This window comes from Lissotriton helveticus, chromosome 6 (assembly GCF_964261635.1).
Source record: "Lissotriton helveticus chromosome 6, aLisHel1.1, whole genome shotgun sequence".
Classification (NCBI taxonomy): Eukaryota; Metazoa; Chordata; class Amphibia; order Caudata; family Salamandridae; genus Lissotriton; species Lissotriton helveticus.
This window is the reverse complement of record NC_136067.1, coordinates 1,330,419,135-1,330,435,789: the sequence shown is the minus strand read 5'-3', so window position 1 is coordinate 1,330,435,789 and position 16,655 is coordinate 1,330,419,135. Positions and strand designations below refer to the sequence as shown.

The following is a 16,655-nucleotide window of genomic DNA, read 5'->3' as shown; positions in this document are numbered from 1 at the left end:
CGGATCCAGTCTGACGCCTGGGGATAATTCTAAGGTGAGGAATCCATAACTAATTGTCTCTTTTAGATATAGATTTCAAATTGTTCTTGGGCCTTCCACCTGAATTCAAGATGACAAGCTGCTCTGGTTTCTCTCAGCTGCCAAACAGCCTTCTTGGTCAAGAAGTCAGGAGTAGCATCCAAGATTGGCAACTAAGTCAATAAACAAAATCTTCTTCCTGCATAATTACCTTGTTAGAATACCTTTAGAGATGTGCCATGTTGGCCAGAGGCTAACACTTAGACAGCAGAATGTATTCGTTTTTTCGTTTGCCAAAGCATGGGGTTATTAGAATGATGCGGTATCTCTTATAGTTAAGAGAAAAGAGGTAAACATGGAAAAAACATGTTGAAAGAAATGTAATTACAGTGGTTTCATGTGGACACTGCACAGGAATAAACAGCTTTAACATACGTACTAACTGAAATGAAGAGAGTTAAATACCTGTAGTGTTTCCCTGGAAACATAAGCAATCTGTTGTTCTGACAGAGGACCAGTTACTGTAAGAAAACAAATCATGGGTTATACATTATCATTTGATAACTCATTCAAAATTTTAACAGGCATACCTACTGTATTACACTTATGACATACTGGCCCCATTATAGACGCAGTGCAATTTTACTGCAGTGCAGTGGGCACAATAGTGAGTTGACAAATTTGCAATTATGCTCGGAGTAGAGCATTAATAAAAAGAGCCTCCCTTCAAAGCAGCCACTCCGTCTTTCACAGCATAGGTGACACCCAGCCTACACTTCAAAGGATAATAGAGATCTCCCTGCAGGCAAATGCCGTGAGTGACTGCATCCGCCTAGAAGGGGATGTCTGTGGCATCCAAGAGACCCCCTTCTCCACTTGCAGTGATTATCCTCGGGTGAATGTCCAGTGTGCTACATCTTTGTGCCAGACACTCAGTGCACCTCCATTTGTCTATGGGCCTTCTGTAATTCTACAGTGCCCGGGGCTTCGAAAAAGGGGACACACGCCTTATGCATGCACCTCCAAGGCAATCTATGTAATATGGCCCTTGATTGGCCTCTGCTATTTTTGTGGGGAAAAAATAATCTTTTTTGCTCAATTAAAAAGTAGAAGTTCCTCATCACAGTTTCTCTTGCACTATTTTCCTTGAAACCCCTCCTCTATATTCACAGGACAGCTGGACCAACAATGGGAAAGTGGGTGCCTTCTTACAGAGTCGAACTGTCATTTCAAATCATTGGATGCCACGGATTTGATTTGCTGGTGGGTCAGATGATGAAAGCAAAACGAGGGACTACCAGTGAGAGTCACTGCAGTCAGTAACCTGCACTTACCAATGCACCCTCATGAGAAGACTACTAAGAATTTTTTACAAAATAAAAGACATACAAGTTCTTCAGAATGGTATGACAAAAAAGCAAGCATTGGCAAACCAATAGGTCTCAGCAATCCAAACCCTATTGGTGTTGTCAATGTCAACGTCTTTTTAGCCATGGTGAACAGCAGCACGGGTGCTGTTCAGCATGGCCGAAAGTCATGTAAAAAAGTGCTAGGATCGAGCTTGTGCTGTATAATGCAAATAGAATGTGATGGGATACTGTGTGGGATATTACATTTTCAAACACTAGAGAGACCCACCACACTGTAAAATGCCATTTCATTGCATGCGTTTGTTTTGTTGCTAAACACGACCAATATTGTTAAAATAGCAATGATCCTTTCACTTTTGTTGGATATAGTGAAATGGGTGTTTTTTAAGAAAGAACACAAAAGTAAAAAAAACGAGAGCAGTTTGAAATGAAGCCCTGTTGGGAGAAGACAGAGCTTTGTAAAAACATGAGCACTCATTTGAGTTCTCAACACACAAAGAAAAACAGTAGCTTCTAAAAGGGAGCAGTGGATGGATACAAGTACATGGTCCATTTTCTTGGGGAGGGCTAAAGACAAGAGGAGGGATGATGCATGTATGCCATGAACACATGGGGACAATGGGTATAAGACTGGCAAAGGAGGGAGGCAATGGTAGGCCTATTGGTGGGCTGAAGCCCAGAGATAAAACACAACACGTCTCTTCGAGACAGCGCATGCACTGTCTAGCAGAGAACTAAAAAACAAGTTTATCTTATCCAAACACCTCTACAGGCAGTCTTGACCGTAGTGAATGCTAATCCCAGATCCGTAAAAGATGCTCGTGGGAGAAAGTGCCATCTTTCTTGCACTGGTATGCCCCCACTTTTTTCTGACTGCTGATGTGCTTTGACTGAGTGTGCCCTGGGCTCCTGCCAACCAGGTACTCAGGGCCTGTGTTCCTTCCCTAAAACTGTGTTGAACTAAAATCCAATCGGCATCTCTGGCCACCTGTCAGCCCCTAGTAAATGGTACCCTGGGTACCCAGGGCATGGTGACTAGAGAAGACCCCTAAGGGCTGCAGCACTTATTGTGCCACCCTTAGGGGCACTGTACCCTGGCACCCGCACCCTGCCTTTGCAGGCTGAGTGCCTAAGTACAGAACTAAACAAAGAGTAAACATGGCACACATCCCTGTGTGCCATGCCCACAAACCCACTGCCCTGGCATAAATCAGTCACTCCTCTAGCTGGGTGCCCTATGCCAGTAGTGTGGGCACAGGTGCATGAGCCCTGTGCCCCTACAGTTTCCAGGGCCATTCCTGGGCACTGTAAGTGCAGTGATGCCATTAAGAGTATATGGTGCTGGGAGGTCGACATTACGAACTCCACAACACCATAATGGCTAGACTGAAGACTGACAAGTTTGGTATCAAACTTCTCAGCACATTAAATACACACTGATGCCAGTGTCGGATTTAATGAAAAATGCACCACAGAGGGCATCTTAGAGATGCCCCCTGAAACATAACCACAATCCACGTCTGGACTGAGAGGCTGCCTAGGCTACCACACAGCAGACATGTTGCTGGACCCCTGGGTGGAGAGCCCCCTGCTCTCCTGGGCCTGCAACAATGCACATCCTAGGCGAGGAGCTAGGTCTCCTCCCCCAGGATGGGCAGGGGGAGGCTTCAAAGGCCTTCCGCCTAAGTGAGCTTCTCCAGACCATTTGCTGTACCCAGCAACTAGCCCCCACCAGTCCTGACCCCCACTCTGGCGGGAAGACTGGCGGGAAAAACTACGTCAGGAAGGGGGGGGGGGCAACCTGTGCCAACCCCACCCCTCAGGTGGGGGAGACAAGGTGAAGCACGACCCCGTGCTCCGGCCATCTTGAAGATGGGGAGCCCTGCCGGATCACAGCTGGGCTCCTGCCCCCCTCCCACAGGAGAGGAGCAGGCTAGGGGGTGTACCCACCCCAGGACAGGGACCTTTTGGTCCCTGTCCTTGCCCTACCTGTAAACGCCCCTAAATTCAGTATTTAGGGGCTCCTTGAACCTTCCTTCCTCAGATCCCGGTAAGAAAAGAAGATCAAGAAGAAGAAGACCCGCCGTGCAGCTGCTAACAACAGGACGACCCCAACTGACTTGGCCCCAGCCCTACCGGCCTGTCGATCCTGGAACCTGCTCCTGCATAATCCCGGTGACTCCTGCGGACAGCAACCTTGGGACACCCAGAGGACCTGCTTGCCTTGACCCTCTCGAAGATTGGGACTCCTATCAGCATAGGCTCCGCTGCAACAATCCCCCTGGTGCCAGCCAGGAAGCTCCGGAACAGCCCACTCTGCACCCGCCGAGCCCGGCCCGTGCGATCTAAGACCACGAGGACGTCCCCCCGGCGACTGGAACCCGAAGTCCAGTGCCCAAAGACCCTCCTCGACGAACCAGACGACGCCTGCAGACTCAGAACCAGGGGCCCCACCAACTGCAACCAGCTGAGGGTAAACATTTCCGGCGCCCAAAGACACCCCTGCACTTCCCTCTCGAAGTGGTGGTCGCCCCTGAAGAGTCTCCGTCCCCGAGCCTGCAGCCTTTGTTCACCTTTTACCTTTCCCATTGAATAACATTGAGCGCCCGACGGCTCAAAAGCACTCGGCACCCAGCCCCCCGAGTGCCCCTGGCCGTGCCACCTTTGTCCTATCCTACTTCCCCCTTTGCCCGGAGCAAGTGACCAGGAGCCCAGCTCCCACAGCCGCGTAGCCTGCTAGCCAGCAGCCACCAACCGGAGGCCCCCTGCCCCTCATTGGATAACATTGGGCCTAACTACCTCTGTATCCGGCCGCCCCTGTGTCGCTGAGGGTGAACCAATTGTACCTACTTGATCCTGGGGGACCCCTGAGTCTATGCCCAGAACCTTAACTTCATCAGCCGAGTACTCACCTGGAAACCGGTAACTCACTTACCTGCCATTGGATAACATTGACTGGTTTGACTCGAAAAATCTTCTAAGTGCCTACTTTTGAAAACTTGAAATATTCCTATAAAATCAGCCGAGTAACGAATTCCAAAGTACTCACCTGTGATTAGGAGAGAAGCCAATACTGTACCTTGTAGCCCAGTATTGAACCACAAAAGTAATCCGAACCGGGTTTACCCTTAATCTGTATTTTCTCCATAGGAATCCATTGTCTGCTTTTCTATGAAATTTCTTCTAAGTGTCTACTTTTGAAAACTTGAAATATTCTTTGAAAATCATACGAAATACTGAAACGTAATTACTTACCTGTTTTAAGTTGAGACCCCAGTGCTGGACCCAGGAGCCCAGTACTGGATTACAAAAGTAGCGAGATTGTACTTTACCTGCAACCTGAATTTTCTTCCATTGGATAACATTGCCAGATTTCTGTTGAAAAGTTCTTAAGTGTGAACTTTTAAAATAGCTTTATATTCCTGAAAAAATCACTGCAATAACTAAAACGTTTTTACTAAATTGGTTTCAGCTTAGACCCCAGAACTGAATCTAGGATCCAGCCCTGGAACTACTAAAGTAATCTACAAAGTACTCAACCATGTTTATATAGGAAAACCCATTGAGCTCAATGCTAAATTGTGCGTAGAATTGTGTTGCCTGCTGCAACCGCTGTACCTATTGTGTTTACAAAGTTTACTGCCTTTCTGCAAAGTACTCATCTGAGACCTCTCATATTGAGAACAGTATATTTTGATACCTTAATATAAAATCACTTGGCCTGGAGTTCAGTCTTTGAGTGTGTGAAACCCTTTGCTGACTGAGTGTGTACAACAAATGCTTTACACTGTCCTCTGGTACTGCCTTACTGCTTGACCAAGCTACCACTTTAGAGAGTAAGGTCACACATGGCTTTAACCTCTGTTAAACCTCTGGGGTTTGTGGACTCTATACACACAGTACCTTATTCTGGTCCAGTATATAAAGAGCCACTTTCTCACAGCTCGGAATTCAAAAAAAGCCACAGAGCCATCAGCAAACGTCATTCTTCTAGGTGCTTCCTGTTTATACTGGTTAGACCGCATCAGAGGCGCATGTGGGGTGGCTGCCAAATAAACAAACCACCACTTAGACTCCCTTTAGTTAGGAAGTCTGGGGAAATATTCAACACCCAGCTTATCAGAAACAGGCGAATTTCCAAAGCCACTTGGGATCCATGGATGTGAGCTACGTGTTTACTAGAGTATTTTGCATCTGCAACCAGGACTCTCAACTTGGTAGTACCTCTGGGCTCATCATAGAGGCATACTTTGTTTAATATCTATAGGTTCCTATTCGTGGCATTAGTCAAGTCCTTTGATATTATGATAATTCCTAATGCAGATGACAATGTCATAAGAGAACAGCTCTCTGGCTGCACAAGAGTCTTTTTACAGTATGTGTGGGAGCAGTAATGAATTGGATGCAGACCAATTACCTGCAATCAAACTCGGATAACACTGAAGTACTTCTGTTTGGCCCAGCCTCTATTGCTGGTGGAATAGTTGCTGCCCCCACCCCCCCTCCCCTACTGCTGCGGTGGTCAGGAACGTGGGAGTTAAATTTGACCATCGTCTCCCCTTTCAACCCAAGGTATAGGAGGTATTTTCAGATATTGTTTCGCAATTCTGAGGGCGTTTAAGAAATGTCTCTATTTGCTGCCATTTGAAGACCATAGAATGGTGGTCCATGCCCTAATTACATCTAGACTGGTGTAAGTGGGGAACTAACTGAGGAGATGCCAGTGAGGAGAGGTGTGCGCCAGGGATGTGTCCTGGCGCCAACCTTGTTCCTCCTTTACATCAACGATATGGTAGACTCCTTATTGAATTCAAAACATGATTCGCCTAAACTAGGTGGCTTCCACGTGTACGCCCTTACTTTTGCGGATGACACAATCTTGCTTTCCCAATCTCCCAGGGGGCTTCAGAATCTTCTCAACAAGCTGGATGAGTACTGCACAGAAAAAGGCTTGGAAAAAAATCCTTCACAAACTAAATATATGTGCATCAAGCCCCATAAAAGTTTTAAAAGTACTATCACACTTAACGGTGCAGTAATAGATCGGGTTCACATATTTGTTTATCTAGGAGTGACCCTAGATTCTAAGCTTTCATGGCGTCCCCATATTAAGAAATCGGGAACAGTTTTAACCCACAACTCGGCGCCCATCCTCAAAAAACTCCATGCCACTTACACCAAATCTATTACTCCGGCATTGGAGGTATATAAATCCAAGGCTCAAACTGCCACCCTTTACGGGTCTGAATTGTGGGCCGGAGAGAAAATTACCACAATTATTACGGGGAAAACAGGGTTTTACAAGCATTGATTCCTTTGCCCCAAAACACCCCAATGATCCCGTACACATATGATCTAGGACTAAAACGTATTGAGGATAGAGCAGTTTTGATGACCCTATTGTATTGGATCAGGTTATGGGCCACTAAAGAACTTTTTATTTACAGAATGGCACTAAAAGTATTAATTGCACTGGATACACATGTATCGTTCCCCTGGCTGGCTAATGTACGCAGGTGGTTAACAAACCTAGGGCTCAGTGAGTTCTGGCTCCATCCAGAAAATGTGACCCTTAATTCAAAAATAGAACTTTAGAGGATCTATTGGAACCAGGCTGCACTAAAAAATGTATCGAATAGCAGCACTGGCCCACTTACTAATGACTACCTGATGTTCAAACCCGTCCCTTGCTTTGAGGTCTTTCTTGATCAAATAGAACCTCAACTTGCAAAGATATTGTATTTAAAACTAAGGTACGGGACCCTTCAAGTCAGATCTTCTACAGCCGGGTGGGGAAGTGCTTGTAATGGGGAGGAAGACAGTAAATGCATAATGTGCCAGCTGTCAACAAAGGAAAGCATAGCTCATGTTCTTCTATTTTGCCCTACATACATGAAAGCTAGACAGAAATGGATTGTACCGTTAGGAAGAAAGCTGGGTGTGAGAAGATATATGGAAATGTTGCGTATCCTAAAAACCGATAATACCCAGCTTGTTGTCTTTGGAGTCTCGAGATTCTTATTGGCTGCTAACTATATCAGAATGAAGAATGGTCTGAAATTTTAAATAGGACTTTTGTTTTAATGGATTTGAAAACACCAAGATAGTACCTTGCCTAGTTGTATTTTTTAACGTTTTTAATGTTCATAGTATTTATATCTTATTATAAAATATATACTGTATAATTTTTGTTTTTCTTGGCAAAATATTTCTTTTTGTGACTAGTTGGCAATTGCACTTTAGTCCGGATTTTGCATATTTGCACAAACGATGTTCCTTATTAATTAGTAACTCATACCTGTGTATATTATTACAATGGACTTCATGAATGTGTTGATGTATGAACTCAATGGATTGTTATCCAAACTCTTTTTGTACTTATGTACAAATGTATTACTGCATATACCAGCACTTTATAATCGTGAATGCACTTTAAGTTGGATTTGTTGGAATATTTTATGATTTGCTCTTTTATGATTCCTGGAATCGAATAAAGATATTTTGATGATGAGACTGGATTACTGTAATGCACTTTACACTGGCCTATCTCATCAAGCACTTGAAAGTTGTCTGGAACGCCTTTTATTTCAACTACCTTGTTGCCCCTCCATGTATCTTACAGAGCTGCACTGGCTGCCGATTAAGAAGAGAATTGTGTTTAAGTCTCTGGTAATGGTTCATCACGCTGTTTATGAGTCAAGTCTCATAGTAGTCCCTCGATTCAAACACTCAAGGAAAGGTTGTTCCGTTTTGGCAGCATTAACTTGGAATAGTCTTCCATTCAAGCTTCCATTCAAGCTTTTCGATACCCAGAATGAACTCCAGTTCATGAAAGTCTTGAAAACTTTTCTGTTTAACCACTCTGAGAATTCCTGTTTCTCTACTCTCAGAGTAGCTGGGGGCTACATAAAGATCAATCATTCATTTATTTATTTAAAGGGATGGTAAGGCACTAGCCTCGAAGGAATGGTCTAAGAGGCGTAGGTCTATACTATAGCTAACAATCTAGGGTCCAACATTATACCACATAACTTTGGAGATTTATTTATTTATTTATTTTTTACATTTTTAAAGCGCACTGTTACCCGAAGGTGTCCTGGCGCTGAAGATGAAAACTAGATTCACTCCGAACATCCTGCACTTTTACGGCTTTATCCAAATTAAATAAACTGCATGACCCAAATCTATCACAACGCATAGATAGGTTAAAAAAATGGTTCACTTAGCTTCAAAAATATAAAGCTTAATTTCCAGAAACTTTTAAACGCCATACTGTATCCCAGAATACCTCAAAAGGAAATATATAAATTAGATCAACTAGAATGATCACAGTCACTACTGTTACGACTATGGAACTCTCCCAACCTCTCCAAATTCACCCTTTCTGTCTTCCAGCCCAAATATTTTAACAATTTATAGAATATTTTGGAACCCTGTATGAATCACAGAGAGGGCATCCTTCAATCTGAAATATGTGGACACGGTTATGAAACTAAAGGAGACATATACCACATGATGCTTTAATGCAAATTAATCCCACCTTAAAGACAAAGAATAACCAAACATATTTGTAAAACACTCCAATAACACCCTTAAGTGGGTTTTATATCCAACTTCTTGGGTACAGATTAAATAAATAACATACTTGAGATGGAAAATAGATTTATCTTATGTCTTGATCTAATGATTTTTATGTGCAGTAAAACAATACTGGATAATTAGACACTATCTGACAAAGTCTTAATACATACTTGGGGGCTGGGGTAGGTTATATATACAGTGCAGGTGAATGCTTGGCTTAAATACTCTAACAGATCAAAATCAATAAAGTTGGTAGCTATCTTAGAATCTCTGGATATTTCAGCTATTTACCTACAAAAAATCAAAACCACTATAACATAATATATTAGGATAGTTGAGAAGTTCCTCTTATAACCTACATTTATCAATTATAACTGAAAACTATGTTTAGATTGTACTTCACTCAGTTGTACGCATCATTTTATTATTTACTTACTTTAGCAATTTATATATTAGGTTTCTCTACCCATTGTCTTTTGAGCCAGACTATCACCTACTGTTGCATGCACATACAATCCATCAATGCATTCAATGAACAGTACATTGCTGGCAGAATCCAACACTAACTCAACAGAAGGCAACATTTTCTGGAATTTGGCACACTGGAGATCCCTGATATGTGTGACATACATACAAGAAGAATATTTTTAGAAAGATATTTTGAAAATAGATTTCGAAATTGAATTCTGAAAAAGATTTATAAAAGCTTTTATGTTATCTTTCAAAACTATGTTATGACACGCATCAATGCGTATTTTAAAATTCTTGTATTGTTGTTATTTGCTTTTGGTATTCAATATAACACAATTTTTCAAGATAAAAGAATTTAAGCTTAAAATATTTAACAAAATGTGCTGACGAGCATTAACATGCATTGGCAGCAATACATTCTTGTAGCAATCCTTGTCCTGTAGTATTATTCTGAAAGCGTTTGACAATTGGGCATGGTTATTTCTCATTTACAGAATGAGCTTCTAAACTGGTTTAATAATGGTTATGGACAGTTATAGCCTAGGAATGACAAATGCGTAGCCCCATGGTTCTAAAACATAGTAAAATATTTTGGAGATTAATTCTTAGACAAAACTGAGAGCTATTCAATTCCAAAACAAAAATATATAAATCGGCACATATTAAAATACAGGTAACATTAAATACTCCTAAAATTATTTTGAACTTTAAAAGTAAGTGAATGCATTTACAAGAACAGCTGAACTTACCATGGTAAATATCTTGCAAAGAACCACCTCCACAAAACTCCATACAGATCCAGAGTTTATCACGCCTAAAAAAAGAGAAGACATTTTTCAAATGTCTAGCAACACAACGTAATATTGTGTATGCAACTAAAATACACATTTACTCAAATCAATCACTACATTTGAAATAATTATGTTTCAATGTCTTTGGAGAACAAACATTTTGAGATCAAAATTTTGCCACAAGAAGGTATAGGCGTCACAATTATAAGTAAAAGACGGAAATTTTAATGTTATAATTCTAAATAGTTCTGCAAACTGAGACTAGATACATGTTATTGTGTATGGCTTACAGGACCCAGATGGCAAATTAGAACAATCTCATAAATGCTGTTCTCTGAGCAGGTAAAAACCTGCTCCACACATATGCCCCTCTCAAGTACATGTTTAGTTGATTATCTTCAAGCAGCCCTATTCTGCTATATGACCATCCATATGCTTTAATGTGGTTGCTTAATTTTATTTTAAATTGCATGCACACTCCTCACTAATTATTGACCAGTGACATTAACTGCACCCTAATTCCGGCAAAAAACAATGGATGACATATTTTTTAAATTATATTTTCCAGATCACTTTAGCAGATGACATACATAGTGCTATTTTACAAAAGTTGACACAGTGATGTGGATATACTGGCTTTACAAACACAAGGAGTGACAGAGAAAGTAAATATGCCATTGATGATCCACTACAAAAGATCAACTCCTCATAAAAGAATATACACAATTAATTATGTGAATTGTATTTATTATGCACAAATTACACCAGAAAAGATGAGTCTATACAGGGATAAAGTGTATCTAGTAAAAGTATCAATGAGCATATCTAAAACACCAACCAAAAACCACAGACTTTTGAAGACAGTGTATGTGGATCCAGGGACCTAGGTTGTGCCATAATAAATATTTTTGAGTATTCACTTTCCTTATTTTTGTAACTTCTTCAGAGGGTTAATACTGCATTTGATTTAAAAATATTTGTAAGGAAATGTGCAATCAATGAAGCTTGAGGTGCATGCAAATATATCTTTATAAATCCTTTGAATGATCATGATAGTTTAGATCAGGGTCCCAAGGTCCTCTATCTAAACATTTATATAAACACCTTCTCTTACACTTATAAAAATTAAAACCATCAAAGTGTTCCCAAATAAACAAATATAAGGTAAACAGTTAAAAAAATTAAGTGTCACAAGTATGACAACTCAACGCACATAATTAAGGGATGAATGCTTTATGTGGGAATGTCTCTTTTAATTGCATCCTTAATACAACATTACATGGGTTCCCCTGAGCAAACACTGTGCAAGCTAGAGCAGCCACCTCAATGAGTAAACTATTTTAGGAGTAACACTTGGTAAGAATCTCATGGGCATACTGGAGACTCAGCAATTGGATCACATGAAGTGTAAACTTTCTTGCATTCCGGATAGCTTGGTAACTAAGGAGAACACTCTCTGGTCATGTACAATTAATTCATATGAACAAAAGACCCACCTCAACACCTGTGCCTCGCAACTGAAAAATACAATTTAAGATGTGATGTTACTGTACATTAATTCCAGTAAATTAAAGGTTGAGCCCTACAACAAGAATAAAGGATAGCTTTGCAATAGCCAGGAATGTCATTAGAAAGAAATGGTTACCTACTAGTCCTAGCTGGAGTTCCGCAAAGTGACAAAAAAACTGTGAAGTTCTGAAAGTGGCAGAATGTAGCACAAACTGCTGTTCACACTGATCGTCCAGCTGCTCAAGTAGAAATTCTACCAGAGCATCAGTGCACTCGCCAACTTACCATTGTTGAGCGTGAGAGGGGGAAAACTTTGCTGCACTATGATAAGCAGAGTTTTCTGGAGCACAGAGTCCAGAGTGCAGAAAACTCCACAAACGGAGCAGAGTTCACCGCCCAAGAGTCTGCACCACTCTGCAATAGTCGCCCACGGCCCGAGTTCCAGTGGCCCAACACCACGAGGCGTTCTCCCCGGCGATCCTGACCTGAGATCTGGTGATCTTTGACCTGCCTCAAATTTCACACTGAAGCCTGCAGCCTCTTTCTTGAGGATCCCCCAACCGCAACCAGAGCTGGTAAGAGAAACCGACACCTAAAGACACCCCTGCACCCGAAGTCAGACGGCCTTGGGTGGCCCAATCGACGGAGTCCCAGCATCCCCAGGCATACCAACTTACCTCTCCAACTGGTGGTCACCTCCAGAAGATCTTTGTTGAAACAGGAGAATATCCATTGAAACAACCAGGGAACCCGATGCCAAAACAGCACCCTGAAACCAGGCGCAGCTGCAGGTGTACTTTGGGTGCTAACTCAGATCCCCCTTTTCCCTGAGCCTAACCCAGGAGCTTTGCTCCTACAACCTTGTGGCCTGCTTGTGAGCAGCCACCAACCGGAGGTCACCTAGCCCCAATTGGATAACACTGGGCCTCAGCACAGTGCTGCTGAGGTTGTTTTTAGAGTGAATACTTGACCCTGTGGGAACCCTTGTTCTAACCCCAGAAACCTAACCACAAAGACCGAGTACTTACTGTTTAACCAATAACTTCATTTTTCTCCACAGGAATACATTGACTGTTTTTTTCCTTGAAAAGTGTTTTAAGTGTAGAGTTGAATTGTATGAAAACCTGAAAAACTAAAACTGTACGAAATTGATTTTACATCCTTTTCTCTAGGAAATGTCCCAGTGTCATACCTAGACATATCACATTGATAGTAGAAAAAGTAACTTAAAAAGTCATCTAAAAAGTAACTGAAAAGTAATCTGTACAGTAATTTCGAATCCTTGACTTACCTGTATTTAAAAAAATTGCATTTGAACTTACATTCAATGGTAAACACTGAATAATTTTTGCAAAGCATTTATTTTCCTTACCTGGGCCAGGCTTTGCTTGGTTCTAGAAATAACTTAATCATTTTGTATACAAAGAAAATTGGTCTGAGTTAAGTCTTTGAGTGCGTGACATCATTTGCTGATTGAGCGTGTACAACAAATGCTTAACACTACCCTCTGATAAAGCCTTACTGCTTGCCCACACTACCACAAATACCTCTGCCTACCTTGTGGAAAATGACAATGTATATGTACATAAGCGGCGTTCATTTGTGTTCACCCTCGCCACTGTTGAAGGTAAAGCGAAAGTCACGGCACAGTGGCCCCGCCATCTTGTCCCCTTTTTAGGCCCCAACGCGAACATAGATAGTAGCCATTTTGTGTGTCATGACCTCTCTGCCCACTGCCAATAGCCTCTCTCTCCCGCTCTCTCTCCCCCCAGCCTCGCAAGTATCCCCCCCGCGCCCCGACAGCCCCCGGTCTCTCCTGTTCGGGCCATAAACGCACCACTAAACACGACCCTGTCTCCGTGCTGAACCCCTGCCCCCTCGCTCTTTCATCCTACCCATAGAACAGGCCCTTTTGGTAACCTCTTCCTCCCTGCCCGAGTGCCCGGCCTGATCCCAGGCCATCACCTAGCCCAACAGATGCAGTTTATTGCTCCCTACAGTAGGACCTCGCCTCACATCAGAGGAGCGGTGATTAATCAAGGCCCTCACACCCCTAGATCTGACCAACACCCCTGCATTCCTCCCAGGAACACCCTTCCTCTCTTCTGATGACCCCCCCCCGGCTACACCTGGCCTCTCGACCCAGTCCCATATCATAAAACCAGGTCTCGTGGATGTACCCCCTCCGGCCCCGCATAGCGAAACGTGATCTTATCGCCTGCCCAACCTTAGATCTGACCACCCCCTCTTGCCCTCGTGTCCTGTCGGGACGTCCGGCTGCAGATTACAATCACATGTTACATTTGGGAGGGGAAAACAACATCAGAGCGACCGGTATGGGAATAGGCCTGAAGCTGGGATTCCAAACATGCCTTTTCGTACTTCAAAGTGTCTTTATTACAATAAGGAATGTTTGTACATCATAAACCTGTGTATAAAAGACGGAGCCGTAGAGAAACTTGTTAGAGCACCTCGAGAAGATACCCTGTTGTCTGATTTGACGTGTTCTGTTCCGTCGGAAATAAACTCCTGTTTCCTGCCTTCCAGTCTCCAGCGCCTGCCTCTTTATTTGGTAATCGTGAGTTGGGTGAGAAGCGGCTAACGCCGGGCAAACCAAGAAAAGGGGTATAATGACCTGATCTGCCTGAACCCTTTTTCATCAATTGGCGTCCCAAACGTGGGGCCCATCAGCGACACGTGGATCCAGTGAGAGAGGTCCCAACGACAGAGTGAACGACTGCAACGACCGGGAAGAGCTCCTGCCCGATAGACCCTTGTCTGGCAGCCGATCATCCGAACTTCACTGGTTCTGAACAGACCTCTCTCGAGTGATCTACAGTCCTGACTGGGAACCATCAGGAGTGCCACAGTAATTACGGAGAATAGAGGACGATCGGGCGCTGGAAACGGAAGACGAGAAACTGTCCATACGGTCCGGGTAAGGTCGTGTAAACACGACAAATTGCGAATTGATTGTTTGATTGTCATTGGAAAATACTACTATTACGCATTTGATTGTTTTGTCCTGAGAGATTCTCTGTCTACAAACGGGGAAGGATAGGAGTATTCTCCCTTTGCAGATAGTGAAGGGTGGGTAGCGCAGGCTTTTGCCCCCGTTGTAACCCGTCGCGCCTACTTCCCTCTCCATTTGATTGATTGTTATCCAAGCATTTATTGTTTTGGAATTGGTTCTCTTTGGATCATTCTCTATTTGCAAACAAGCACAGAGTCGCCATACTCTGTTTAGTCTTTGCAGATAGTGAAGGATAGGTAAAGCAGGCCTTTGCCCCCGTTGTAATCCGTCGTGCCTATTTTTATCCCCCACTGATTGATTGTTTGACCGAACATTGATCGTTCGGAATTGGTTCTCGGAAAGGATCTTCTCTGCCTACAAACAGAGAGGAACAGGAAGATCTCTCTCTTTACAGATAGTGAAGGGTAGGTAGCGCAGGCTTTTGCCCCCGTTGTAACCCGTCGCGCCTATTTTATTCCTCATTTGATTGATTGATTGTTTGTCCGAACTTGACTGTTTGGAATTGGTTCTCTCTTTGGGTATTCCCTATTTGCGAATACTGTAGAATAGAAATATTCTACCTAGTCTCCGCAAAGTAGTGAAGGATAGGTAGTGCTGACTTTTGTCCCCGTTGTAACCCGTCATGCCTATCTCCCCCCCATTGCTCAGTAGTTGGTTCAGCCCGGACCATTTATTAGAGGTAGACCATCTGGCTCCACCGGAGGACACCCCTAATAAAAAGGACATATATAAAGAAAATGCGGATTAGCCGCTGTATCGTGCTAGCAAATAAAAGAACATAAAAATCGTTAGGAAAAACAAAAGGAATCGAGTAAATCAGTAGGCCACTGATGAGATCTCTTTTCAACCTCACTGAAATGGAAGCATTAGGAACAACCCCTCAGGAAATATGAAACTAGTGAGGAAAGCCGAACTCAACGCCATGATGACTGCGAGACAGCTCGGCTCCACCGACCACCCCGCCCAATTGACGACAAACCCTAGGCAAATATTAGAAATATACAACACTAGAGCAAAGTAACAGGTTAAGCGTTTTTATTTGAATAAAAATATATTAAGCAACTATTTACATGGCAACCGGCTGCAACAACAGACCCACAATGCATTTCGCCGTCTGCTTGACGCCGTTCCTGTCCCTCCTTCCCCAAAGTAGCAATGTCGGGCTACCTTGGGCTACTTTCTAGTAGGTTTTTGGGCGTCAGAAAGTCTACAAAAGCCGGCGGCGGTGGCCTGGGGTGGAGAACCATTACGCGAATAGTCCGGAGGCGACACCACGCGCCAAGGCTTGTCCCCAGGATGAACCAAGGGACCCGTTCCTGGGGCCGTGGCAACAAGCGGCCGGCCGCCATCGGCCGAAGAAGGCATGAGCCCGACCCGGAATGTACTGGTCCTCCCATTCCCTTCTTCTCCCGGCGCCTTGCAGGCCACGGGGGGGGGGGGGGGGGGGGGAGGTCTTGCATATGCCTCCGACCCCCCCCTCTTCTTCATCGCCTGGTCCGGCCATAACAAATGTCAGCGAGACGCCGTGGGGTGCACTGGGAGGGAGAGGCGGCGCGGACGAGCCTCTCCCGCCTCCCCAGGTGGAGGCCCCTCAGCTGCACCCCCAACGCTCCACGCACCCGGCAAAGGGTTTGTCCACTCTTGCGGTGAAGGGACGCTCCACGCACCCAGCAAAGGGTTCGTCCACTCTTGCGGTATAGCGACGCTCCACTCACCCAGCAGGGTCTCGTCCACTGTGGCGGTGCTACGACACCTCGCCCAGCAGGCTGGAGTCCGTCTGCTCATTTGACCCAGTGACTGCCGGTAGCTGCAGAACTCCTAAAAATGGCGGTCGACTTTGCAGGAATAGGCCTGGCGTGAAAAGTTGGCCTGGTCGCCTGT

At 43.9% G+C, this 16,655-nt stretch overlaps 1 protein-coding gene across 7 annotated transcripts in view; it reads right to left on the bottom strand.

Moving 5' to 3' along the window:
- Nucleotides 1-16,655, bottom strand: part of MAP4K3 (mitogen-activated protein kinase kinase kinase kinase 3) — a 1,422,157-nt gene that overhangs the window by 1,126,001 nt on the left and 279,501 nt on the right. For all 7 annotated transcript variants that reach the window (XM_078649063.1, XM_078649064.1, XM_078649058.1 and 4 more), the window contains exons 4-5: nt 10,190-10,254; nt 484-539 (exon numbers count right to left, since the gene is read on the bottom strand). In XM_078649063.1, coding sequence (XP_078505189.1) covers nt 484-539; nt 10,190-10,254 — 121 coding nt within the window. The remainder of the gene's footprint in view (nt 1-483; nt 540-10,189; nt 10,255-16,655) is intronic.